The 27874-nt window shown below is 53.2% G+C and overlaps 1 protein-coding gene across 7 annotated transcripts in view; it reads left to right on the top strand.

Annotated features, from left to right (window-relative positions):
- Positions 1–27874, top strand: part of Eip74EF (Ecdysone-induced protein E74) — a 279178-nt gene that overhangs the window by 232013 nt on the left and 19291 nt on the right. Inside the window, exon 1 of one of the 7 annotated variants that reach the window (XM_072287799.1) lies at positions 17362–17895. The exons of the other annotated variants lie outside the window; for them this stretch is intronic. Coding sequence (XP_072143900.1) covers positions 17763–17895 — 133 coding nt within the window. The 5' untranslated portion in view covers positions 17362–17762. Of the gene's footprint in view, positions 1–17361; positions 17896–27874 lie in introns of those variants that run through there. 7 annotated transcript variants of the gene reach the window in all.

Genomic DNA, 27874 nt, shown 5'->3' with positions numbered 1-27874 from the left:
CTCTTTTTTTTTCCCCCTTCTTTTCGTTTCTTCACGTAATGTTCTCAACTTTCTTGTTTTCGCAGCGAGCGAAGCTGCGCGAAAACGGGCAGACGTTTTGCGCCAAAAGCTGCTAGCGATTCTCCGGTTCGCGCCACTGCGCGATGGATATATCGCTGCCTTGAAGATCCGCGTCCAGTGACTCTGCCCGAAAGTAGAAGGGGATAGAGGGCGGCAAGACTGATTAACTTTTTTTTTCCTTTTTTTTTTTTTGCTGATAAGTTTCAGAGAAAGTCTACCTATCCTTGGTTTCGATTACTGCTACCGGTGGTGCGCCGCCGTTTATTTTTTGTTCGTTTTTTTGTTTGCTTTGTAGGCGGTGAAGCGCCATCACAGTGTCTCGCGCCTTGTCTTCTTCTCCTTCTTCTTCTTCTTCTTCGTGGTTTGGGTGATCGCTCGGTTCTCCTGTCACCTAAATGGCCTGAATCTTTCTGCGGGTGGTTTCGCGTGCTAGCCAAGGGCCCAATTTCACGAATCTTTCCGCTCGTAAGCGTTGTTTGCCGTTGGTAAGCCGTGCTCGTCACGATTTAGTCACCTGCGTCTACGAACAGTACTAGCATAAGAAATTTGTCTTTCTTTAAATACGGGATCAAGGCCCGCGTTCCCTCTCTCTCTCTCTCTCTCTCTCTCTCACACACACACACACACACACACACACACACCAGGAACTGCCACGTGCTGGCGACGTGCCCTTCGCCCAGTGCGACGCGCCGTGGCGCGCGCCGCGCGCTGTCCTTCGGGTCCGCCTCCGGGGCGCGCGACCTACTTCCGCCTCCTTCTTATCGCGTGCTGCCTCCGGAGTTCACCTCGCGGCCATTATTTATGGCGGCGTAAAAATAAAAGGCCTCTCCCCCTTAAGACCTGGGACGGCAGTGCTCCCCCCCCCCTCCAAACCTGGGACGCAAAAGAAGCGCCGCCTCTGCACTGCCCGCGCGCTGGGACACCAAGCCGTGCGCGTGAACACCGCATTCGCAGTATGCAGAGACCCTTCCAGCGAGACCACCCTGGGGGTCGCCACAGTGTCCTCTGGGCTTTCGTGAACACGCGTGCATGCTACGGCCACCCAATAACACTGCAGTATAGCTGAATGGTATACGCGTGTGTACCTTTGTGCTCACGTACCGAAGCTGCAGTGCTTTTGTATAGACGCGCAACAGTACAGAGAGGAAGTTGAATACTCCGTTTCACGCTTTGCTCCTCACCGAGAGGTCGCGGGGTCGATTGCCGGCCGCTGCGGCCGCATTTCGATGGAACGCTCGCGTACTCCAGGTATGGGTGCACTTAAAAAAAAAGAAAGAATTGAAGGAAGCCCAGTCGATCGAAATTAATCTGGATGGCCTCACTACGACGTCCCTCATAATTCACTGTGCAATTTCTAGACGTCAAACCCCACGTTTGTCTGTTTGTTTGTTTGTTTGTTTGTTTGTTTGTTTGTTTGTTTGTTTGTTTGTTTAATACCCAAGGTGCTCGTGGCTATGGCATCGTGCGGCCGAGCTCGCGGTCGTGGCCGCTGCATTACAATGGGGGGGGGGGGGGGGGGGGCGAAATGCAAGAACGCTCGTGCACTTATATATTTGGTGCATTTTAAAAGAACCTTAAGTGGTCAAAATTACTCCGCCGAATCCCCCACTATAGTGTGCGTCATAATCATACCGTGGCTCTGGCACATATCTCAGAATTTAATCAAACTGATTCATTAGTACTGAAGGCGCGATGTTGTGGAAGCAGTGAGAGACGTTCGGCGATCGAAATGTACCGCTCCGCGCGTTCCGTGGCCAAATGGTTTGGTCATTTAACTCTGAGTCAAAAGGAGCGTTGGGTCGACACTGCAGCTAGCTTCTCTCGGTACATTATATATATATATATATATATATATATATATATATATATATATATATATATATATGGACAATTTACGTGAAATTACCTTGTAAAACAGGTCGAGTAGAATAGATATTCTTTTATATGCTGATGCTGCAGACGCCAGCTGCGAAGGCAAGAGGAACGCTTGCCGAGACGTCCAGCTCCGACGCTATTGAGATCAGTGGCGAAGCGCTACGGAAAAGAACACCGCGGCAGGAAAGCAAGCGCAAACAAAACAATTAATGCATCGCAATTAGGCAGCAGTTATATAATTCGTTAGTGCATAACTGCTCTAACGTACAACTCAAGTATTCTAACGTTTTAATATATTTCCTTCGGATACGTGACACACTCCTTTTCGCTCGCGGATGTGAGCTGTGCGGGGTGTCGCCCTACCTTCCGTAGCGTTGCACCACAAATGTGAAACGCAGTGCATTTGCGACAGCGGCATTGGGGGCGTAGTCGGGATTGTAAGTCGCGCGGGCAGGTAGGCTGTGGCCATCACGCCATTCCACACCACGCCTAACTCCATGCGGCACTCTTCGTTTGTTTATTTCTGTTCTTTGTTGTGAAAAAAAGTTGACAGTTGAGCCATCCCGCCCGCCGTATATAAAGCCCGCCAATCGAGACTATATAGTTTATTAGGATTCATTTCAAAAAGTTGTAAGAGCCCTAAAACACTAGAGAAGGCAGACTTATGGGATGGTTTCAGGCACTTGAGAGTATCCTGTGTACTCATTGTAACTTGTGCATGCGTTTCTGATCACGTAGAAACTCGCCCAACACTTGGCGTCGTTGTATTACCGAAAGAGACCGAACGTATTGTCCACCGCGTTTCTTCAAGCCTAAGGAGAGACTTATGATGTTACTAAGGCATTGTGCACGAAAAACGAACGCAACTAAAGGAAAGAAAGAACGAGCGCTGTTGGTGCAGCTAATTGCTCATTAAATGTAACTGGTGTTCGGATCCGCCTTTCTGTCGACTATGAACCTGAGCTGCTGTTCTCTACACTGACAAATTCCATCGTGCTTGCTTTCCTGAGCCAATCAGAAAGGGCCGTAGCTGCCCGATGAACGAATCCGGGCAGACAAGATGGCGGTTCTGAATCTGTATTGTTCTTAGCATTTTTAGTGTCCGGGATAGCGCCCTTCGGTGTATCGGAAACATCGGGGCGCGTTCCGTGTAGAACGCGCTCATTCCCGGCGTCACTGTGGATACGCAGTGCGTCACGAAGAACCGTGTTGCGAACCAACGACATAAGGATTCAGAGTAACGGGACGATATCCGCGTTTTGTTTTTCCGCGCTGCCTGCGTTTCCGGCGGTGGCGGGGCGCAGTAGGCGGTGTCCCGACGCGGAAGTGTGCTGATGCCGTGTTTGCGTCAGGGCCGCTTATCGTGGGCCCAATCATGGCCCCTTGCGCGCACAGTGTCGGGGAAGGGGGCGGCGGCTGTTCCGGGCAGACGAACCGGAAATGGGCCTTTGCCGGAAGTGCATGCCCCACGTGCCCGTCGCCGCGTCGACGACTCCGCTGTACCGCCGCATTGCAACGGCGACGCCCACACGTAGTGCGCGTAAGTATACGTCACACGCGTACGTGTCAGGCGCGAGTCCAGGGACGCCGTACAAGTTATTTCCTCCGGGTGGTTGTGATGAATACCAGGGGCCGTGTTTTGTGACCGTTCCTTTCGTTTCGCATTCTTCATCGCCATTGGCTCTCACGAAATCGCGCCCCCCTCCAGCGCATGGGATCGCCGCCACTCGGCAGTAGGAACGATAAGCCGAGTCGATGGCGTTGGAGCTGCGACAAAGCCGCGACTGGATGCATGGGCCTTGTAGGCCCAGCCACGTTGCTGCGTGTGCCCGCCCTTAGAGCGTCCACCACGTTTATTAAGTGCGCCGACGCAGGATGTGCTTGCGCTACCTACCGTTAGGACGCTGGGTCGGTATACGGTGTTGCTTCTGAGAAGGCGTTTACTGATTCGGATTGGCAGTTCGCCGCTATAATCACGTTATCCTATGTGCTGCGAGGGCAGACGGCTCAGCGAGCCACCGGCCGCACGAAGTGGCATAACACGTTATCGCTTTGCAGTATGACGAATGCCGAGGCTGCAGCGGCTGCGCCACAGGGAGGAGTCGTTGATAAGAGCCAACCGTGAAAAGCCAATCGCATGGCGTGAAGCACCAGCACGTGACGATTCCTTTCGCTGATTTCATTCCTTCGTTGATTCTTTTCTGTTCCTTTTGGTGACTTATAGGCGGAGCTCCCGCGCTTGCACCTTTGACGAAGCGGGGAAAGGAAAAGGAATTTGAATGTAGTCGTTACATTACCCGGCCCATCTCACTCACGTTCTGTAGAGTTGTTTCTGGTTTCTGACTCGAACCAGTGACCTGCGGTATTGGCGGCGAGATCGAGGTATACGTGGCAGCACCGTCGGCGCGTTAGTGTGGATGGGCGGTCAGCGCACGTTTCGCTCTGGGCGATTTGGGCCGATTGTTTGATAATAAAACGCATTGACAGCAGCGAAGTGATAACGCATTGCCCTCCGATGCCACATTCTTGCACGAAATGCGCTGAACATGCCTACTATACGTGAACGAAGCGTGAGACGGAGTTTCTATTCCGGTATACCCATCCATGGTACGTTTTGTTCGTGTTCGACGTGCCTTCCGCCCATTCTGTTGGCGCTTCTGTTGCACAACTCAACTTCCTGCTAGTTTCGCAGTGGTCATAAAGATGCCTGTGTTACTGTACAATGAATTTAAACTAGCTAGTTCTTGTGACTCTACTTCACCGCTTGCTTGTACGCATGCATAACTACATTCTACTTCTTTTACGAGACGGTTACTAAGCTTACTTAAGCAAATCACGCCACTACGATTGACAGAGAAGTAGCAGGATTGCCCTGTGACTTCACGCGCGTCTTTTTTCTTTTTTTTTTTTCGCGGGAGCCGTAAAAACGTAGCATTTTACCACGAAGGATGCTTTCTTTATTTATTACGTGCATGAGAACGATGCGAATAATTTTCATCCTTATATATGAAAATAATAGCCGCCACCGTCCGTCAAGCTAACAGCAGCACACTCATACGTGCATTATATTGCGTTGTATAAGCGTGCGCGACCCCACGCACTACTGAAAGTACGAATAACCGCATCCGACAAGTTCCCAACAGGTTTCGATGTGAGAGAAGCAGCCATGTCTTTCGGAATCGCCTCACGTCGTATGGGACGCCGCCTGGTGCCTTGTCTCGCCCGCCTTACGTGCAGGCAAACCGGTGCACAAGGCAGAATTAGCCTCGGAGTGAGTTCGGCTTCTTTACTGCTTCGCACATATTGTAAGGGTTCCTTTCTGTTTTGTGAATGTATAAAGGTACATCGCTAAGACAAAGAACAATTGAGTTAGGAGCGACAACACCCTGGAAAGAGTCAAAGTTTCGAGCGTTCCGAGAGGACATGAAATGCACACGCGACGATAATGGGAAAGCGATATCGGAGAGAGCGATGCCGGCAGGAAAGCAGTGACGACTGCCTCCGGTGTCAAGTGGAAACGAGTTTGGCTTACGAGGATGTCAGAAGGCGACGCCGAGGAAGGTACATTGTCAACGCCGTGAAGTCGAGGAAGAAGCGAGCGGCTGGCTTATGAGACCGACACCATTTATAAAAACCTGTTGCGTACTTGACGAAAGGAGCACTATTCTAGGCGTGGAATTAGCAAAATTTCTCCCCTTTCCCGCGTTTGCAATAACGTTCCTTCTTCTTTCCTTTTTCTATTTTTTTTTTATTTCTCTATCGGGAACGTGCGCCATGTAGTCAGGTCGAGTGTGTTACGACGCCATCAAACTCCTCTCATCCAAGCCTTTTCAGTAGAGTTAATTGTACGTGCGTTTCTCCTTCCTTCTCTGTCTTATCATTTATTTATTTATTTTTCCTGCGGACGGTGCCTCAAGCGGCTACCTCTCGATGCAGCGAGCGCGCAGGGGGGCCGCGTGATCTTCGAGTCCCGTCCTCCCTGCTCGACCGTCCCAGCCCGTTCGGGCATTCCTCGCAAAGCGGCAAAAAGGAGACGGCCGGTTCCTATCGCCTCCTTTTCCCGGCGGCCGTTGCGCAACGGGCCGCGGCTCGAGCCCCGCGTGGACGAGAGCGGCGAGAGCGAAGGCGGGCGGCGGCGGTGGCGGCGCGCGTGCGCCGTAGCTCCAAGGACCCTCGGCCGTTGCCCCAGTGTTTGCCGGCGACCGGAGCGCCCTTGAACCTGCGGGGAAGCGCGCGCCGCTGCCGACCGGCCCGCCGCTTCTCCCGCCGTTATATTCCGCCTCCGCTGCTCGCTGCGATGCCGCTGCATCGAGACTCTCGGTGCGCCCCTTCGTCCTCCCCTTCTCCCTCTCTCTCGTCGCCCGCGGAACTTTCATAGATCCCCGAATGTACGCCCGGCTTCAGAAGTCCACCGGAAAGGCCATATAGCATTACTAAAAGGAAAAGAAGGAGTTGAAATTATTTTCTGTCATTGCTGCGAGTGAGACGTTGCACGCGCAGTAGCTTGGCGTTGTGCCGTTGAGCACTAGGTCACGTGTTCGACTCACGGTTGCGGCAGTCGCATTATGGCGGGGGCGGAATGTAAATACGCTTGTGCGCCTAGATTTAGCTGTACGTGTAACTGAAGAGCCCCAGGTGGTCGAACCTAACCCGAAGTCTCCCTCACTAGTGCGTCGCCCCTCGTGGCCCGCTGTGCAGCATCGGAACGCTGCGCACTCGTCGTGTAGTTACGCGCAATGTCGAGGACATTTCGGGACGAATAACTGACCCAAGGCGGTGACGTCCCTCGAGCACAGCGTCCGGCTAACAATAAAGAATGACACGTAACTCACTGTGGAGCATCGCATGTGAAGCTTCCGAAATGAGCCATGCTTAACCCTGTCTTCCTTGCCTTCGCCCACTTCCTCGAATACCGAGGGGGCTCGAGCCATCATTCCGATATGTTATCCTGATATCATGTGTTAGTGTACTTATTTGCACTTCTTTGCAACCACGATAGAGGGTTGGTAGATATCGATTTATGCGCGCAATAGCGAAACAGACGAACGCTGTCGGCCATGTTCCTGCCGGCGTCCGTAAACTGTGAACGTCAGGTTGTGGGCTACGATTAACGCGTCTGTGCAGTTCTGTATACGCGAATCTCGTCTTTGCAATGATCGTATATGCTTCGTGACGACAAACGGTTTGAAGACACGTGGAGATAATTTCGAGGATATACCGTATTCCAACGCCTGCCAGCCGTCATGCATTACGTTCCGTTTAAGATTTAGGTGCGAAGTTCGTTGAGAGACCTTGCCACAAGACGCTGGCGCGCGAAAGAAAAGAAGAAAAAAAAAGTAATTTTCCGTGAGAGAAGGGAAAACGCGAATCAAAGAAAGAGAAGAGAGATCAGTATCACAGCGCAGCACCCTAGTTCTAAGTGCGCGTGTGCACCCAGATGAAGAGAGCCCGCACGATAACGTGCCGTTGTGTCAGAGGAAGCTTGTTACTCAGTGCAGGGGCTGTGTGGCGGAAGGAGGCCGTTTATCTTGGCTTGTTCGCACACGTACGTAGGGACATCCACAGATCAGCTTCAGCGTATCGCTGCAACGTTTATGTCCTGTCTCTATCGTCAGCGGTTCGTTCGCTAGTGCGCTGTGCATCATTATTGCTAATTACTGCTTCAGGCGGACCACTATACCGCTACTGTCCCATATAGTCAGACGTCAGCACTATGTTTAGCTGTAACTCGATAGTGATGATGTCAGAAACTGTGTCAGATACCTGCAGTGGGGGATCGGCCAAGAATCGGCCCGCGTGAGCAAAGGGGGTCTTCAATGTAGGTCTACGAAATTTTGAAAGAAGTAAAGGAAATCTTAAATTAAGAACTGGCATGAGCAGAATCAGAAAAAAGACAGACGAAAAATATGACAAGCTTTAGATAGATAGATAGATAGATAGATAGATAGATAGATAGATAGATAGATAGATAGATAGATAGATAGATAGATAGATAGATAGATAGATAGATAGATAGATAGATAGATAGATAGATAGATAGATAGATAGATAGATAGATAGATAGATAGATAGATAGATAGATAGATAGATAGATAGATAGATAGATAGATTGATAGATAGATATGAGCAGGTAGACTGGGCGCCGATTTTTTTTTCTACGCCCGTCATGTCTGCCGCACGTCGGGTTTAAGGCAGCACCTGAAGTCGGCCCTCTGTACATAGTGCAACTCAAGCCTTCCAGGCCACAAAATCTGTTTGATCGCTCCCTTGCGTGAAACGAACTTGCTATCGCGTAAGTGTGGTACTGCCTTTATGATACGTTTCAGCGCGGCACACCGGTTGCCATAACGAAACGGGTTCCTGTTTCCGTAGCCTTAGCCGTGTCTGGAAACGATATAGCCGAAAAGTGGCGTATGTAGTGCTTGTGATTGGTTGTTTTGTTATATTATCGAAGGAAAGTGGAAGTGAAAAAAAAAAGGATATGCTGGCTGCACTGCAACTGTCCGTCATTGCTGTTGACATCTGAACGGCGATAATCAGAGGGCGAGGAGGAACAGGACAGTAAAGGGGGACGGGACAGAGGGCATGTATAGCGGATAGCAAGGATCGAGGCTATCGTGTACGCGCACATGCAGTTTGCGACCGTAGTAAACAGTTCCACCTTAGTTCGCGTGTCGTCTTTCAGTAAGATGGTCGTGGACCGCACCGATACCGCACCAGTGACTCCATCGAAACGCGCCTGCGGCAGGAGTATTCGCGGCATTCGCGCGCGTATCCCTAAGGGAGAGGGAGAGAGAGAAAAAAGAAAGAAAACGGGACGCATCGCGAGCGCGTAACCGCTCTGCGGTGCCGAACATCCGGCATGCGCCTCGGGCCGACCGGAAGATGCACCGCCGGAGTGCCTCTCCGCCACTCTCGGTGGCGTGGCTGATGTAACGAGGCGGGCGACGACGAAGTGTGGCGAACCTTGTCATACTTACATCACTGTCAGGTTACGACCAAGGGCTCTGTTCGAAAGGGGAGTCTCGCCGGAAACTTCGCTGCGAATTGATATTCTCAACACGGCGCGTATACCAAAGTGCACGTTCGCTGGAACGCTCGCAAGTAGTCTGAATATATATATATATATATGGTTGGTCTTGCCGTTCTTCCTTCTGTTCCCTGTCCTTCTATAGGCTGACCACTAAGGACCACTCAGTTCACCACAAAGCTCCCTACAAAAATCACTTGCAGTTCTGACGTTGCGATCGTTCCACCGGGTTCATCTTCGTGCTTCTGGCTTCAGATGTCCTTGCGGCTTTATTCATTACCCTTTGCCTGCCGTCACTGGACTAAATTTTCAAGCCGGCGTATTTTCTAAACGCATGTAGGCCATAACAATTTGATCACGTGCGTAATCATTGCGAGCGGTCGCATTTATAACGCAATGTGTTGTTAAATATGACACATTCGCAAATCGCGATTGACTGTCACTTGCTCTTACGAACACTTCTAGCGTAAAAGCTTTGTTTATTTTCATTATTCTAGTGCGTGTGTGTGTGTGTGTGTGTACGTGCGTGCGCGCGTGCGTGTGTGTGTGTGTGCGCGAGTGTGTGTGTGTGTGTGTGTGTGTGTGTGTGTGTAAATCCGCTATCACTTCAGGCGCGAGCAGCGCGCAAAAGCGTAGCCTTCGAGATAAGCGGTACATCATGGCTGATGTCCTATCAACTATACCCCCGTCGCAGCATTACCAGCGGGACATCCCCATTTGCCCCCTTTCTTCACAGTCCAACCAGTGGTGGTATGGTACTAATGATACATCTATTTTGTTTTCAATTCATTTTTTTGTGCAGATTATCGCTGCACATGTAAGCGCGGCACTTTATCGGCAAAGAGGAAGCAGCAGTGTTCAAGGATTGTTCTGAAGGTGTTATCGGGCCCGCAGTAACCCGCGACATCGGCAGTGCAGTCGGACGGGCAGTGTCGAGGCTCCAGAAACGCTCCAGCGAACGCTTCTGCCGTCTCCATCGCTTCAACACAAGAGAGTTCGAAGCATGCTATCTTTGTTGACGGGGTTTGTCTCGTGATCCGGCTGATTTCCCTGTGGTGACTCTTAACCTTATGCTGCTTTCGTGGAGCCTAGCCCAGGCATCATCATCATCATCATCATCATCATCATCACGTTTCTTTGAGGTCTTCACCATCTGACCTAAGTGGGACTATACATTTGTGCTGGACACCAAACTGCCATCACGGGATTCGTGCTACACCTTACCGAATAAAACCAGCTATCTGGATGGTTGGATGGATGGATGGATGGATGGATGGATGGATGGATGGATGTTATGAGCGTCCCCTTTGAAACGGGCGGTGGGTTGCGCCACCAAGCTCTTGCTATTGCACTGCCTAATGTCCTACCTAGGTTAAACAATGAAAAAAAAAAAAAAAAAAGACTATGAACTTTCACAACCAAATTTTCTGACCCCCTATTGCGAACTATATATGACATACACCGCCTGCTTCGTGGCGCAGGGCAAACTATGAAATTGAAGAAAACTGGCCAGAAGAGTGCCCGCTAGGACACCGGGTCCGCTACGTACGCGCCGGCCGTGTGTCGTTGTCTTCTTCGTCGTCGTCATCGTCGTGCAAGGCGTCGCTGTTTTTGGTTGCATTTATTGTTTTCCCTTCCAGCGGCCCTCTGCATTTGTCATTAGGATATTTCGCAAAAATGCAAATGTGGAGACCTGGAAAACATAAAGGTGACAGACGGAACGGCGCTGTCATCTGCCACCACGGATCCTGTTTGTTCCGCTGTGTTGCGCTGTTCTAGGGGATGAGCGAATGCCAGCTCGTTAAATTTTTATCATTTCTTCAGGTGGGCATCACAAGCTTGTACTGAAGCGCACGGGTGGAGCGACGCGTTAGCGCTTTCGAGAACGTGCACGCAAGAGGCGTTACGGTGACCGCCAGGTAGCACTCGCTGTGGAAGGTTTTTTTTCTGTGGAGTGTTTTTTTTTTCTTCATTGGTTAACCTAGGTAGGATATTAGGCAGCGTAGTAGCAAGAGCTTGGTGGCGCAAGCCACCGCCCCGTTCCAAAGGGGACGCTCATAACATCCATCCATCCATCCTCACCTAAGTGTTTTTTTTTTTTTTTTTCATTGTTTAACCTAGGTAGGACATTAGGCAGTATAATAGCAAGAGCTTGGTGGCGCAACCCACCGCCCGTTCCAAAGGGGACGCTCATAACATCCATCCTCACATGTGCATAGCTAGCTACGCTGCCACCCCACCTTTTTCTCCCTTTCCCCATGTGCAGTGCGGTTGAGGTGTCCTCTATTGAGAGACATTTACCGCGCTTCACTTAGCCCCACTTTTCACCCCTCCCCCCCCCTCAACGAAGAACCTCTCTCTTCGAGCGCCCCGCCCCATAGGCCAGGCCACGCGCATTAATCCGGAACCTGAGCTTTCGCGCCCAGTTCGTGGAAGTTTCGCAACTTTCGAAGATAACACTGTGGCAATGGAACGTGTAGCAGAGGAGATTACTTGCTTCCGGCGCGCAGTTCGTTCCTTTATCTACAACGCCGGAGCGTAGAAACAAAAAAAAGTTGGAGCAGTAGTGTCTTCCTCGTCGCGACATGAACCCCGCGTCTTCCTCGCGCCGGGCTCGACATTTTTACTTCGCGGTTTTTTTCTTGTACAGAGAACCGAACGCTGCGTCGATTCTTCGGTTGAAATTACCACGTTTCGCGCTTAACCGCGCGCGTTCTGGTGTAGTAGGGATATATAAATGAGCAATCGTTACTGAAATCAAGCTGACGCCGATCTTTTTAATTACAGCAACAGCTCGTAATGGAACATATGAAAATGCGGGTCACTTGCTCTGGCTCTCCACAAACGCACAGAGGCGCGCGCGCTTACACAAGCGACGCGAACGCGCGCGTGCTTTGCTGGTAGCTATCAACGTTCTCCTTCAACATGACGCAGGAGTCAACGAAGGTGCGTTTCACGTTTCACAGACCCTTAATGGAAAGTATGTCGTTGGGTAACCGATCCTAATGCGATGCGCGACAGCCCTGCTGATATAGTTTGCGCTGTACACCGAAAGCTCAACGGGTTGGGAGCTGGAAAAACGAGAGCGGACTGGGGGAAGGGGGGGGGGGGGGGGGGGGGCGTCGCTGCTTCTGCTGCAGGAGGGCAGTGGCGTGCTTCCGCCGTTCACGCGTTCTTCTTCGCCGGCCGCCGCAACGGAGCTGGCTGGTCTTGCCGTTACGTCAGCGGGCCGTTCAACTTTGCGCCGCAGAACCCCTCCACTCTCCATTTCCACTTTCCTCGCAGTGGAACCCCCTCCCCCCTCCGACAGCACCGCCATTGTTCGGGCCGATTGGGGAAACAAAGAAAAAAGCTCGGCGCTCCGGCGCCGGTGCATTGCCGTAGTATGTACGCCGCTCGAAGTTGGGGCGCGTCGCGCTCTCGAACCTGCAACGCTGCGTGAGCTAGTGCCGCATCGACGTTCGGTACTAAGTACCGGCGAATCGCATCCAACGAATGTTCCAGCAGATTTCTAACAAGTTCTAACAGTCGGAACCGTCATCTTTCCGGCCGCGCCTTTCTAACACGACGGGTGGTTTTGACGCGCGCGTAATTAATCACGGAATTGAGATAATTTGTGTATAGTTACGCCGGCCGAATGCGTTCGCTCGTTTATACGCACTTATAAAGCGAGATATAAGAAGGAAAAAGAAGTATGTGCTTGCTGCGGTAAAGCTAGGGAAACTGGCTGGCCGTGTACGCCGGATTGTGCGCCCGAACCGTACCCTGTCTATCTGCCTAATTCAGTTTCAACTTTATTTCGTTGTGTTCTTTTGGTTCGTCGCGCTGTCTGGTCCTTTCTCAAGTTCTGAGCCCGTACCCTCACCTCCCCCCCCCCCCTTCAAAGAAAAAGAAAGACGAAAAGAAAACGATTCCTTCGCTGAAAAAGTTTGTAAGGATAGATGTAAGGCAATCATGGCGCTAGACATATCGTTAGCGAATGCAGCCGGCTCGAAACCACGCATCACTTTATCATAGAAAAACCTGTGCTCACAAAACTTATATTGCATAAGAACATTTAGTCATGGGCCGGCATTCCAACGCCTTGCGCTTATGACATGAATTGGCAAGATATTGAGACGGATCGCCGCGCTAAAGGCCAAGAGCAGACGGCTTCTCACGAAGGAGGGCTCGTATTCACGAAAAAGGATATACCGTAAAAATAGATGCATATAGATAGATAGATAGATAGATAGATAGATAGATAGATAGATAGATAGATTTTTACTGAAGAGAAAGGAGGAGAGGTCGGTCGGTAGAGCGCGTCACTAGCCTGCTACTCCTCACCTGTGCAGGGGGAAAGGGCAGAGAATGGGAAAGGTACATGGAAGGAGATGATGCAACAGTGCAACGAACTATATACACATTGTATTATTAGCCAAGGTGACTGGCCCATGGCAAAGATACTTACGAACGAAAATCTTTGCGAAGACAGGCCTTGTTACCGACGTAGGCAACAATGTCATTGCCATTGTTCAAGGCAATGACGAACAGTGAAAATATATTATCCTGGCGCAGAACTTGGAACTGTAACAGCTTCGCTTTGTTAGACTAGCTGGGAGCCGGAGGTTGCAAGGAATGGGATCGCGTGTGGTATGCCCCTTGATGTGGCCGCACCTCGTGGCTGAGGCAACGGAAGTGGACGCGGCCATGAGACAGCGACATGTGACGAATTAATGGCATTTCCGTCAGCGCTGTTATAGAACGATTCCTTCTGGCAGGAAAAAAGAAAAAAAAATACAATCACGCACGCACGCACACGCACACACAAAAAAAGCTCAGCAGCAATAGGCATGCCTACATTGCACAGAAAACTGCGCTACCACTCGCATCTCTTGCGTTTCTCAGACGCATCTGTTCCCATTCCCCCTTCCCTTTGTCTCTGTTATGCCCCCATCTCACTGTCAAGAGAGCTGCTCTGATCCTCCAGAAGATTTAGAGCCAACCTTGGTGCCTCAACTTGACAAATTAGTGCACTAATTTCACCTTCGAATTTGACTAGTTGATATTGTTCATTATCTTTTAAAGCGGAGCTTTCTTTGCCTATTCCTTCTACTTTCCCGCTGCTGTGGCTCCTGTTGTGGCTGTTTTGCACGCCGCGTCGGGGATGGTTAAGAACATGGATGGAGCGTGGCAGAGAGGAAAGGAGACGCGAGAAACTGTAATTTGGACCTTTCCACCACGGTGAATGTGCACAATGCCCTCTGGAGCTTCCTGGTCCTCGCCACATTAGCCTCTTGACAGCTGTAATTATTCGTGACTCTCGCAAAAGCATTGCAGAAATTGCAGTGCTTACCTTTCTACGAACGTCCAAGTCCAGAAGGAAGCTAGACAGAATGGGAGAGGGGGTAGAAAACGGGCAGCACCGACGCCGTCGAGACCAGTGAATAGCAGCCTTGCCCCTCTCGCAGTTCGCATGCAGGTGAGGGGGGTATAGGGGGAAAGGTGACGTCAGCAGGCAAGGAAACGCTACTAGTATAGACGTGACAGCGGTTGCGGGGAAAGTGGATAAATTTAAGTTCAAGATACGGTACGGTACGTTTCTGCTGTTTCTCAAAAATAAACACCATGCAAACATGTCAAGCGGACAACTTACGCAGGGCGTGCAGAAGCAGAGCCGCATTAATTAAAGCGCACCGCAGAGTCTAGGCGACACTACGGAAGCGGTCGCACGGCAAATCAACACTTCTGTGCCCGCTGCGGTAGCTTTTCGGCTATGGCACTGCTCGAGGTCGCAGGTTTGATCCGGACCGCGGCAGCCGCATTTCGACGAGGGCGAAATAAAAAAACGCTCGTGCACTTAGATTTAGGGACACGTTAAAGAACACGACGGTGTCAAAATTAATCCCGAGCCCGTCACTGCGGCGTGCCTCATAATCCAATTGTGGTTTCGTCACGTCCAGCCCCACAAATTCAATTAAAGTTTAATACTTCTGCCACGATGCGACGTGCCATATGAGGCGATGACAACGTTCAACCCTCTCCGAGGTTATGAAATACGGCGCACAACAACGCCTCAATCAAACAGCTCTCTCTGTGTGTTCTGTGTGCTACGCAGACAAACAGCAGTGGTACACGCAAGGTAACGTTTAACTTTGACTCAGCACTCTCACGTTGGACTAAAGGTTGCAGAAATTAAAAATTCGCCGTCTGCACCACCGCTAATTATCGTCAGTCAAAGCAAATAGCACAGAAAGCTGCGCTTACATTGATTCCCACAGTGCGTGGGATCCACACACTCCATTTCTTCTTTAAATCGACGACTTCAAAAGAAATGCAGAATTGAAGTCAGCCGGGACTTCAATTTTACTAGAAATTGTCTGCCTTGCACCGCTTTCGACAAAGCCGTGCTCAACATGTGCCGCGATGTGCATTGCTGTTCCCGTTAAAATATTGCCGCATTACAGCTTTCTACAGTGCAGAAACATGATGGCTGGAACATCAATGCGCCTATATCGGCAAGTTTTGAATACTTTCTTCTCGAAGGTTGTGCAAGTGAGAGAGTTTCTAGGAAATTTTTATGCTTCGTGTACTGGCTGTCTCAAATTCTGCAATCACAACATGCCCAAAATTTATTATTTTAAACGTCGATTTATTGTGAAACTTCGTTAATCAATAATCGTGTTGGCAATCATCGCGACAGCTCTTATGTCCGTCGCTGCTGCGTACGTATAACTATTGGTCAGCAAAATTACTATTCTTTTCGAATCCTACATCTTTAATAATCTGGTACATTCGTCGTCCTCATAGAAATATGCGGGACACGCTGCCAGAAATGCCGCAGCAGCGCCTGTTTCAGAGTGTTACGTGACATCACGCAACGACATTTTTTTCGTCCTGTTCACATAAATATGGCAGCCCCTATGGCGTCAGTGCATTTAAGTATTCCTTTCGTTAGATTCTATTCTTTTACTATCATTCATTGCTCACGACTGGTCAGTCCTGGTGGTTGTGGCTCAGACCACTGACGAAACGCGAGAAGGATAAGAACTGGAATAGAATCGCTAGTTCATCTCAGTCCTGTGTGCCTTATTATTATTTCATGGAAACTCTTGCAAATCAGAAGAAGCGTTCGATCGTGTCTTGGAGCTAACGTGTGGTATGTTAGCATTTCGGTTACTGGGCGAGTCTCGCTGGAAAAAAAAACACACACACACAGCTGTTCGAAGCCGTCATTAGCGGCCCACTCTATTCGTCTCGTGCAGTACATCCGTACCTTTATTACCTATAAAAGTTATATTGCCGGTTTTATAAACCTGCTATAACTGGGTGCTATACGGATGTATATACTATACGGTCTTTTGTTGTGACCTGAATCCTAAATCACTTTTGTCACGGGCGCTTGTCGGCTCTCATCTTTTTTAACTATACTGTATTTACCGTATTGCGTTCAACGCTGTACTCGCCCGGGTGGCTGTGGTGTTCTATCGCCCAGCACGACGTAGTCGGCTGGATTCTCGGCGGCGACGCCTGTATTTCGAAGGGGGCTGAATGCTACCGAGTTTTGGATGCAAGTTAAGTAACCTCACGCGGTCAAAATTTATTGACAGGAGAAACTCCTCTACGCCGTTTCTCTCTACGCGTTTCGGGACGTTAAATTCCATCAATTGAAATCGAATCGACCGATGATCTCAGCAGAAGCTGGTCCAGCAGCGCCTAAACTGAATATAATATGGTAGAGCTTACCAAGGATAAACTTTCATTCGCGCAAATATGTGTGACCCATACGGCAACAAGAAGAAAGCCGTATATGAAAAAAGGGAAGTTTTGAAGTTCTGCCTTTCCCGAGGGACTGATTCCACGACTCAGCGCGCCAAAGATTTCGAGCTGCTGTTTTTGCTCCTCGGTGCGGAACTGAGCGAAGAAAGAAAGCGGATATCCCATTTCATATCAGTAACCCATAAGAAGACACAAAGAAATCCTGTTAAAATAAAAACAAATAAGTGTGAATGCCCGTTAGCACTACATGGACGGACACTCACTGCGAACTGATCGTTGCTTCCCCGCGTTAACGACAGGAGCGGAACCGTGCGCTGAAGTAGAAAGAGAAAAAAGAGAGAGAGAGGAAGTGACAGGATGGGGCTTGTCCCTATCTCCGGCGGCACGGACAAAAAAGTACGGACCGCGCGGTTCCAGCAAAGCGGTAGCCGCAACAGTACAACAAGCACCCACTAGTGTGGTGGAAATGCGGCGGATTAGTCGTCGGTCATCGGACTCTCCCTCTCCCTAGACCCAAAAATGGCGGCCCTTCTGTTGTCAAGGGCAGCGGGCAACTGGGCCAGGGAGAAAGTGGCCGCGGGAGCAGCTAGACCTGACGCCCCGCGCGCGCGCGCGCTCTAGGGAGGAGGAGGAGGGAACCCGCGCGCAGTGAGGAGGAGGGAAGTGCGTCGGAGAGGAGGAGCGAAGAGCGTGCGGCTGGCGCAGGCAGGAGCGGCGAGCGCACGCCGTTTCAGTCGCGTCTCGCTCTTTGCCCGAGGAAGCACGGCGCTGCCGCGGCTGCTCGCGTCTCTCCCGGCGGAAAGCACACAGCGCATCTTCTAGCGTGCTGTGGCTTGTTTCGCGCGGCGTCACCATCTCCCAGTGGCTTCCGAGGAACGGAGTCTCACCCGCCGTTGTTTGTCCCCTCGCTTGACCAGTGTGCGCGGCTCTCGTTCTTGGTTTCGGGTGTTTCGCGCGAGACGTTCGGAAACTTTTTGTCTTGATCTGGTGTGGTTCGCGCGGACGGTCGCCCGTGGCAGGCCGGGTTTCGGCCCGGTGTATGGGAGCTGTGCGCGTTGCGTCCCGGACCCTCGAGATGCGGGACGAACTGTTGGATATGAGTGCCGGAGGCCGGGATGGCGAGAGGGGAGCCAAGTACCCAACCTTCAAGAAGTCGCTCATGAAGCGATACCGTGAGTGTTGACCAGTTTCATTGCTTAGATTTCTTCTTTTCTTTTTTTGTTTTTCTTCGAATTTGTTTCACGGAGTGTCACATTGCCTGCAGCGGTTGACTGTCGGTTAGGGACGAGCCACACGCACACATATCCAATACTCTTCGCGATTACTTAACATTTCTTAATCTCATCCACGCACACAACTTCCTTTAGCAAGGAGCGCGTAACCTTCCCATCTCGTTGTGCAATGTGGGGCGCTGTTCCTTCTCACGTAATCAGAGGACAATGGATACTGAAATAGACTAAACGTAATCAGAGTTGATAGTAAAATAGACTTTTTTTAAAGAAGCACACCTTTAATGCACGGTTACGGCTAGTGCGATTGAACACATCCCCTTCTTCGGCTTCCAGCGGGGCACGTGCTCCTTTCAGCGACCACAACTCGTGCAAACACGGTGCTTCCCCGGAGGCACGCCGCTTCGGTGACGCGACTCCGGCCGGCTTACATAATTAGCGCGGCCGCGGCTGCCTGACATTGGCCGCGTTTCGAACAATGCTTCCTCCCCGCTGGAGGAAGTGAGCCTTCTTCCGAGCCGCGTCCTGATAGCGATGTAGGCCACCCGGCGGACCGCTGGCCTACTTCGGACCGGCGGCTGCCTACCTGCCGCGTGTGTGTTGTGGCGGCTGCTCTCGGAGCGTGTGCTTCCTGAAGCCTGCACACCTTATAACCAGAGCGAGCTGTTTCATCGCAGGCGTCGTTACCTGTCGTTCGACCTTTTATTTTATGCTTTCTGTGTCGTCCGCATCGCGCTCCCGTTGTTTCGCTGTAGCCGATTTCCGCTGGCCATTACACAACTAGGTTCCGTTTTTCGCACCGCATATGCATCAACGTAAGAAAAATAAGGTTCATCATATTTGTTATACGAGAGCGCTCTTGTAGTAGACTGCACGATTCCTGTGCTCTTCACTCGCTTTCTGCACAATTCTCTGCTTTTCGGAGCCTACGCATGCTATTACCCGCTGCTCCCGAGTGTTGAGTTTTATTTTGTGCGAGCATAACAGGCTAATTTCGCCCCTGTCGATGTGTTTGGTGCCAGAAATTGCGCTGCCGCAAATTCGGTCGGGTGGGCGGGAGTCCTTCTCTATTTTTACCCGACGGGTGCCGTCGATTCGACATATCCGGGATAGTCCCGCTTAGGTGTGTGTCTTCTGTGCACGTTAGGCTCCCCCACCTCGTGTATCGGACGGTGGTTGTGCCCTTTTAACGGCATTCCTGGACGTCCCAGCAGCGGGGCGGCTGTTGCTTTGGTAGCCTGCAAGTTTCCGCCGGCCGCTGACGGAAGCGCGGACAGCGGAGAGGAGGAGACACTAGCGCCGCTGGCACCGGGAGGCTAGCCTTGAAGGGTCGTAGCCCTAGCAAGGCCACGAGAGAGGAGGAAAGGGAGCTCCGCACGCGCTCAGGCGGCTGCCGCGTTGCTTTGGTGCGCGCTCCGTCTTGACCGCAGCCGTGCGTGCTGGTGTGAAGGGCACCTCCCTCTCGCGCCGACGACGAGGAAACTGGCCGATCGCCACCAACCAGCACACGAGCCCATTTGGCACCACGGCCATGCTCATCCGCAGCAACGGCGGAGGCGGTCACGAGGCGGCTACTGCCAAACCGGGGCCCTCGCATAGCTACAGGTGCTCCCCTCACGCGGGGAGAAGGGGGAAGCCGCGGTGCAGCCCGATAAGGCGTAGAACCGGGTTCCCCCTCTCGCAATTCCCGCTTTTCCCTCCCCGCCCACTTCAACATTCTCGGAAGAAAAAAAAAAGCGTTCTTGATTCAAGGCACCGGTCCATCTTAACGTAAACCCTCTAACATTTGAACTAACAGTATCTGTGCTGGTGGGTTTTTTTTTTTTTTTTACTTAAATTGTTTTCTCTGTGGTTCTGTCGAACGATTAGACGATAAGATCGTGGATTATTTAAGGGGGAAAAAAGATACACATTAACGATTTCGGTTACATTTTCAGCTGTATATTGTGCAGGCGGCGAAAACGCGACCGCAGAAAAGCCATAAAAGAGCGGCGCAGCTTAGCACCAGGAGCAGCAGCAGCGCACCGAGACTTCCCGGAGAGGAGCCCGCACTGTTCCGAGTAGCGGCGGGGGGCTCAACTCGCGCGCGGAGCAGCATTGATCGGCTCACACAACCCAACGGCGGCGGGCGAACGGGATTCGCGCAAGGAAGGAGCGCGTTGGGCTTGTTTGAAGGCCGCCGCCATGTTGCTCCTACTCTAGGTCAATGGCACGGCTCCGGCGCTCAAGGACAGGCCGCGCTGCGCATGCGCCCGCGCGCGCCGTTCCCCGTCGCGCGCGCTACCCCCTCGCCCCCGTTGGAGCTTCCGCTCGCGCGCGCGCTGCGCTTACGCAACCGCCTACCCTCCTCTCCCACCATCGCGTGTCTTTTTGCGCGCTTCGCCCTCGCCTCTGACGCGCTTTCTCCCCGCTACCCTGAAACGCTGCTGCTGCTGACGCCGCTCGGCCTGGGCACTGTTCCGGCTTCCAAGACCATTTGTGGTTTTGGATTCTCCCGTGTCGCTGTTTCGGCCACGCGCCCGTGCCCGCCCCCCCCCCCCCTTCGATTTTCCCCACACACCTGCCATTGCTGTTCGCATGAAATGAGCTATGCGTGCACCTGTCGTATTCTTTCGTTTCTCTCGACGCTAAACTACTTCCCTGTTTTCAGCGCGCATCTCATTATGGGGTCACAGAGAACAAGGCTTTTAAGTTACACAAGCGAAACCGCTCATTACGGAGGGCTGCGCTCGTAATACAGGAGTTGGCGCCGAAAAAAGGCGCAAAGAGTTTGGTAGAGAAGCGCTTAACGACGCTTTCTGACGTCCACTCTCGGGAGGAAAGCACGCGTTCGAGGAGCGGCAGCGTCGCCGCGGGGGGCACCACACGCACGAGAACGAGGAAATGCGACGCGGGCGGACTTGGCGTGCCCATAATACCATTCCCCGCCTCGGGGCCTTTCACTTCCTTGTTTACCGCCTGTCGTGCGCGCACAATGGCTGCAATGATAGCCGCACGCGCGAGGGTATCGGCGGGCGGATGCGCCGCGCGCTCCTATCTTTGCGACTCCCTCGCCGGGAGACTCTCCGCTAGCGGCAGCTGCTGGCACGCAGGCGATGCTGCCTCGAATGTGGCCCGCCCCGCCCGGCGGCCGGTTTGTTCGGCGCGGGCTGTTTTCATCTGACGGAACCTTTTCTCTGCACACACTATTTTGGGTCTTGGCTCGGCTGACGACGACAACAACGTAGTGGCACGGCGGCCACTGGCCGGAAACACACAGGCACGCGCGCCCGTGTCTTGGCTCCGCGCCTGTGCGCCGACGTGTCTCCGCTGCTGCAGTGGCGGCATGCGAGTCGTCGGCTCGGGTTCCAGTGGCCTCGCGGCGCGAGGAAAACACGCTCGAGAACGCCTCCGCAGTGTACGCCCGGAACGAGCACATCACGCGCCGAAATCATGCACCGCATCCCAAAAAGCTAGCGAATTTACCTTAAAAATCCCGCGTCAGCTCTTTTGGATTCCAGGCCAGCAAACAGTTCCAAGTCCACACGTGGGGGACAACTAGGGAAACGTTTAGGTGCTCCTTGTGACGGTTGGGGAACCACAGCGATGAAGGCCGGCTAAAGGGGCTTCGCAAGATCTTTAAAAAAAGTATATAATCAATGAGTACTAGCCTGCGTGGTCGAAACATGGAAGACAAGAAGTACATTTAGAGGAAGCTAGAGATGACTCAACGAGCGATGTAACGGAGAGCGATTAATGTTGTGGCAATAAGACGGGTACTACGAAAAGGTGCGAGAACGCGGACAGATGATACTCTAGTCGAGGTCAAGAGGAAGACGTGAAGTTCGGCAGCTCACGAAGGTGCGTTCAGAAAGCGGTTTATTAGAGTCACGGAACATGTTCCAAGGGAAGACGAAACGAAGTCGAGACATATCAATTTTACAAAAAGTGTTTTTCTCCCACTCTTTCGGGCTGGTTGGGACATCTTGTTAAACGGCGTCACTTTCAGCACCGCAACAAAGGACAAGGTTCTACTGTTTAACATGACGAGAAGTATTCACTGAGGTGTGCCCCAATTGATTTCTCAACTCCCTTACGAAAGCAGAAAGGCATATATGCGCGTCTATCGTCATTCGCGCGACCGGCCGTCTCGTCACGAAGCGCCAACAAAGAAAAGCCCGGTATTCCTGCTCACTTCGCGGTGCAACGAGGACGAAAAACAACGCGCACCGGCTGAAGACGCGGCTTCTGCTACGGGAAGCCAGCGAACGTCCCCTGAAAAGAGGATGGCTGCAGCTTTCTCGGAGCTCGGCGTACGGATCTCGCTGCCCCTTTGGCGGCCCCACGACAGAGAGAGAGCTGGCTGGGCCTCCCGTCGGAAGAGGCCTCACTGACCCACTTGGGCCTCTTTGTCGCCGAGCCAGCGAAGAAACCGGGTCGGCCATGCCTGCCTCGCTAGAGCAGCCAAGGGGCGCGCGCGTCTGGCCGCTCGCTGTGCGAGGGGTGCAGTAGTGCCGCTGTGTCTGCCCCGCTTGGTACAGATTTCCGCCTCGAAGGTAGGCCAGGACGCTCCGCGACTGGCTCAGCGGCATCGCATGTTACGACATGAATTGCACATTTGAATGTCACTGCAATCTTGAAACCTGTGTTTTTGTGTATGTATGGCTGTTTATAGAAAAACGTGACGTAAGCGGCAGGTCACTACAGTTTGGTGGCCTTGTTTCGGGCCGGAGGCGCAGCATCTTTCTCATCCCTCCTACGAGTCGAAACAAGCATGGTTGCCCTAGTAACAAGAACAGAAGGAAAACTAAACTTATACACATCGGAAGGAGCACCGTCAAACAAGATAGAAGACGCAAGAACACGTTACGCTATTGCCCTTGCTTATTTGCTTTGTTTTGCATCTCCGCCAACACTGCCAGTCCTGTTAACAGGAACACAAAGGACCATCCAGCGGAATGTTTCCAAGTGCCAACCAAACGATCGCTAGCCGGCCCAAGTACGACATCCGCGGGAAAAGCTTTCCCTGAACCTAGACAGTGCCCCCATGCGTCAATATTTCAACCTTTATTTCGGCCGTATCCATGCCTCCACGGTTGCGATAATTTTCTAGCACGGCGTAAGGAAGGACACATCGAAAAGTTCCTGGAGAACCCGTAACAGCTATCTACCGTATGCGAAACTTTTGTCTCTGGCCGTACACAGTCGGAAACCGGGCCTGTTGCGTAGAAAAGGGCTGCCCGTTTTTATTTGCGACATGCCTGGAAGCCCACGCAGTCGCGTCCGTTCCGGAAAGCCGTGCCGCTTGCTCGGGAGCGTTCCATTAGGTGACGCGTTCTTCGGAGTACCGGAGTGCGTAGCGTTTATCCTGCCGGCGCGCACCGATCGTGCTTCCGCAGGTCTGTCGCGGGGAGAGGGGGGGGGGGGTGCTCTGATCAACGTGACATAACGGGCGGCGTCGTGCCCCTTCATCGCCCGGGCACCCCTCTGCTCCTTTCGGGATCCCGGCGCTTTGTCAAGGCCGAGCCACATTTTCCCAAGCTTCTGCACCGCTACCTCGGAAAGGAAGAAGCACTTCCCCCCCTTTTGCCCTTCGCGTGTTGTCGGAAATTCGCTGCCACTCGCGGCGGTGGTGGAGAGAACCGACCGCCGCCTTTTTCTGGGTCAATCCTTTTCTCCGTCGTCCGACCTTCGCCGAAGTAAAAGAGGTCGGACCTTGAATGAAGAGAGGCAGGCCTCTGCCCCCTCCCTTCTTCCTTCTTTTTTTTCTTTTTTCGACGGCGAAAATCGGGCAAGGCCGAGGTTTAAGCCTTCTCCGCTCCGTCCCGGGTCGCGAAGTGGAACCGGAGGGATGCCCTTGTAAACAGCCCCTTGTTCACGAACAGGCACGGCCTTCTGTACATACGGGCCTTCCAGGACATGGTGATCTTCTTTTCGTTCTTTTTTTTTTAGTGTCGAATGTGCGCCACGTACAGCGCTTGTGGAACTCGGTGGATTGGGTTCCTAGCGGCGTCTGTCGCGATGCTGATCGCAGCGATGGCGAAGTGGTAACGCGGCGCTGTGGCAATTCAACTCTGCGGTTTCAGGATGCGCCGTTGCACCGGCAGGATAGCGAACGACATTGTTTCATTCCGTTGTTCTTATTTTGGTCTAAGTGACGTGACTGGCGGGTCACGCATGACGGACGACTGGCCGGAAGTCCGCAATGCCGTCGCCGGAAGGGGAGCGCCATTTCCTGCTTCGGAGAACACCGTAGCCACGCTTATATACCGCGCGCCGATCTCGGCGTACAGGTTCCGGTGTCACGCACTGCTGCCATCGCGCGAGTGTTGCCGGCTCCGGGCTGTGCAACGGGCCCACTGTGACGGGTCTCGAGTCCTCTCTGGAGAGAGAGAGAGACAGCATAATGCTGGGGGCAAGAAATAATTCACGTGGAGAGTGTGCTGCCCCCGCTCACCCACCCACTGTTTTACCTTCCAGCGGCAAGCCAGTGTCTATCTCAGTTGGGCGGAAACCAGGCAATGGAAGCCGTTCCGTCTCGCGGCACGGCCGGCATGGGGCGGTCACCCGCTATCTTGCGTGGAACCATGCGCCCCTTCGGAGATTGGCGACTTCCATTTCCGGCTTTGTGCTCGAGAAATCTGGCGGGGCCCTCCTTCCCCGACGTGTCCGTTTTCGCTTGTGTGTCGAGGTTGTTCGCGTCTTCTTGACCGTCTGCGTTGACGAGATGCTCCCGAAATTGTCGGATTCGGTGCGCCGCTTGAACGTTGGCCTTGGGTCGTGGAGGCTTTTCCGGTGACGCTGGTGCTCTTCCGCGGTAAAAGGGCGCGGCGCTTCCCCAAGCGACCGCGGAGGGAGGGAAGAGCGGGCGAATTCGTGGAATCTGTAGACGGGGCATGCGCGCAGCCGCCCTGGCCAAGTGTCAATGCCCATATATCGATCGGGGGAGTTCCCCGGTTGCCAGGGCTTTCCCGTTGCCACCGACGCTGGCTGTTTCCAGGGGCAGCCTGCACTCCCTGCCCGTTTCGTCCGCCGCTCATTGTCCAATACGGCGAACAGCGAAAAATCTCCACGATTTGCGCGACAACCACGCTGCTTTCGGATTGACTGACTGCAGCCAAATATGCGGCATCGAAGGAAACCTGAAACAAAGCTGTTCTAGTACTGGCCCCACGATGCGTCTGTGGCCACGCATACTTTTCCGGGTCGTTTAGCACTCGAGGCGACAAGGCTTGCTTGACAGGCACGCTGTCCGTGCGGACTCCTGTTGGGCAGCGCGACAGCGTTTTAAAACCTCTCCGGCGTCGTGCTGGCTGTATTGAGGCCAGCTGGCCGCTTCGCTCACGAATAGCGAGAACTAGGCTTCCGGGGCGTCTGGCAACCTTGCTGACATGTCAAAGCAACGGAAGAGACATCGATGCCTTCTGGGCAGCAGTACCGACATTCGGCCAATGGTTGAAATTGGGGACGTGGTACTCGCATTGGCTGCCTGGCGCCCATCTTGGTTTCGACTTTGCCTCGACTGGCGCCTTGTTCGGTGCAGCGCGTGTAAGGGAGATTCATAGCGTCTAAGCTGCTGAGCAGGGGGTCGTCTTCAGTTGCGTGCACCTGCAATGGCACCGAGCGCACGCTTCTGTTTCTCGCACCATTGCCACTTGGCGTGCCGCGTTGGCCCGCCTTCTCGCGTGGGGGAGAGAGACCCGAAGGCACGCGTGCGAGGAGGGCGGCACCCGAGGAGCGGCGGAAAGAGTCGCTCTCTGCGGCGTAGCGTAGGTGCGCGCGGCGGCGGCTGCGTCAGCGGCGCGCGACTCATCGGGGCAGGCGAAACAGGAAGTTTTGAGCGGCTGTTTTCGTTGTCGGCGCACCGGGAAGCGTGCGTGTTCCAAGGCCAGCGGCAGCAGCGTGCGCTTCCCTGATGACCGCGGCTCTGAGCCAGGGCTGCTGCCGCCGTCCGCGATTGGGCCCTGATGGTGCCACCAGATCCAAGAACGCGAGATTTCCTGCCTCAGCGGCGCGTCTCTAGCTCTAGCTGTCCGATTTGAGATTGCGGAAGGCCAAGAAACTGCTTTATATTACACTTGGTAAACGGTGAACGCGTACACCCTCGATCCGCGAACCTGACATTCATCTCCCTCTCTCCCTTCTGCTCCCTGCGTTGCTTCTGTAGTCTAGTGTCAACAGTTGCCGTGCGGGAAAGCAACGACGCCTACCATACGCACGGCGCTAAGCCGCAGGCTGTCCGTGATTCTGTCAACATAATGTAATCAAAATAATTTGGCCACATGCTTGACTGGCTGGTACTACTTCTGTGTCTGCGCGTTACCCTGTACGGGCTCTAGAGACAGGCCTTTCGATGTTTCAACGTGTTCACTGTAGTCACGCGGGCGAGTTTTGGTGCACGGCGTTGCGTAACCGCTCGAAAGACCCAGCACAAGGACCGCGTATTCATCCTATAACAACACTATCTCGCGCTGCGTCTTCCGGCAGGTTTGAGTGCGATCGCTTTCGCCAGCCAAGCGAATAACTGGCGACAGAAACGGGCGTTGGTCGCGGGTTCCGAAGGGTCCCGAATTGCGTGCCCCGGTTCGCTTCGAGGTGTACGTAATCCGTCATTGCGACGCTACGCCGCAAGAAAGTTCCGCCCACTCTCCCCTCCCCAAGTGGTGGTACCCTGAGCGCCGACGAGGAGGCGACTGGAAATCGGGTGGCGACGATAAGAGCGCGCGCGCGCTTTGTCGTAAACAGGAACCGTGTCGCCGCCCGCGTTTCGCGGAACCCGCGGCGGCGTCCTGCCTGCCGCTCAGCCCTCGAGTGGCCCCGCCGGACACCCCAAGGTTTTTCCGCCATGCACGGAGTAAAAGCACACGCGCGCGGCGCGTAAGCGGGAAATAGGAAAAGCCCAAATTTAGACGCGACGCGGGGGCAAACACGCGTCGACGACGGGCGAACAGTGGACGACGACGCGGCGTATACTACATACTGCGTCTGTCGCCGCCAAGTGCCACCGCACTCGCGAGAGCTATCGCATGCGGAAACCGCATCGCATTTCTCGTTACGCAGGCTCTCGCTTGCTTGCTGGCTGGCTTGCAAGCGAGCTCGCTTCTCGCGTCACTTTGGGACGTTGAATTCGTCCCATACTCTCCTGTATGCAGTGTCGCCTCTTCTACTGGTATCTGCCGGTATGCACTGTAATCGCCCGCTCTTCCTGAGGCTGCCGTCGCGTTTCCACCGTGCTATGCCGTGCTCGCGCGGACAAACAAGTTGTTTCACAGACTCGACGCTCGTGGCGAGCCCGGGTTATATTATTATTTATGTTCGTAGTGAATGATAAGTAAACTGCGGTAACAACGCATATTTGGCGTTAGTATTTCTACGTCTCGCTTTGTTCTAGAGTTGCTTGCAATTCTTTGTTCGGTTTGAATTTTTTCCGAACAGTGGGAAGGCGGCGAACTATTCCGCCTGCTGGTGTCAACGCTTGGCGCAGTCAGTAACGCGCACGTAAATTCACTTGAACAATTTGTGGCTATAGTTAATTGAGGAATGACTCGCTAGAGACTAGACAGAGCGAGCAGCAAGTAGCGCGCGCGGCAGCAAGCAGAACCAACACTCCTGTTCGAAATCGGCGCAGGAAAAATCGTTGCGGCCCTCCGCGAGCCGGAAGAGCGCTGCAGGCGCGCGCGCCATCGCAGGGGTTGCCTCCGCCGCGCGGAAGAGCGGACCTTGGGCGCGAGCGTTCACCCGGTCACGTGACGCACGCCTTGACCTCGATTTGCGCCCGGAGAGCCGCACGCCTCCCTGCCTCAGCGCTTTTTTTTCCTCTCTCTCTCTCTTGCGCGCCTCCCAACGGCGTTGCGCACCGTTCTCTCTTCCCAGCCAGCGGCTTGCCTCCTCTCCTTCCTCCGCGGTAGGTTTCCTTTCTCCATCGGCCACTGTGACACGGGGG

This window comes from Dermacentor andersoni, chromosome 4, assembly GCF_023375885.2.
Source record: "Dermacentor andersoni chromosome 4, qqDerAnde1_hic_scaffold, whole genome shotgun sequence".
In the NCBI taxonomy this organism is placed as follows: Eukaryota; Metazoa; Arthropoda; class Arachnida; order Ixodida; family Ixodidae; genus Dermacentor; species Dermacentor andersoni.
Note: the sequence above shows the minus strand (reverse complement) of the source record. Positions and strands in the feature narration are given on the sequence as shown.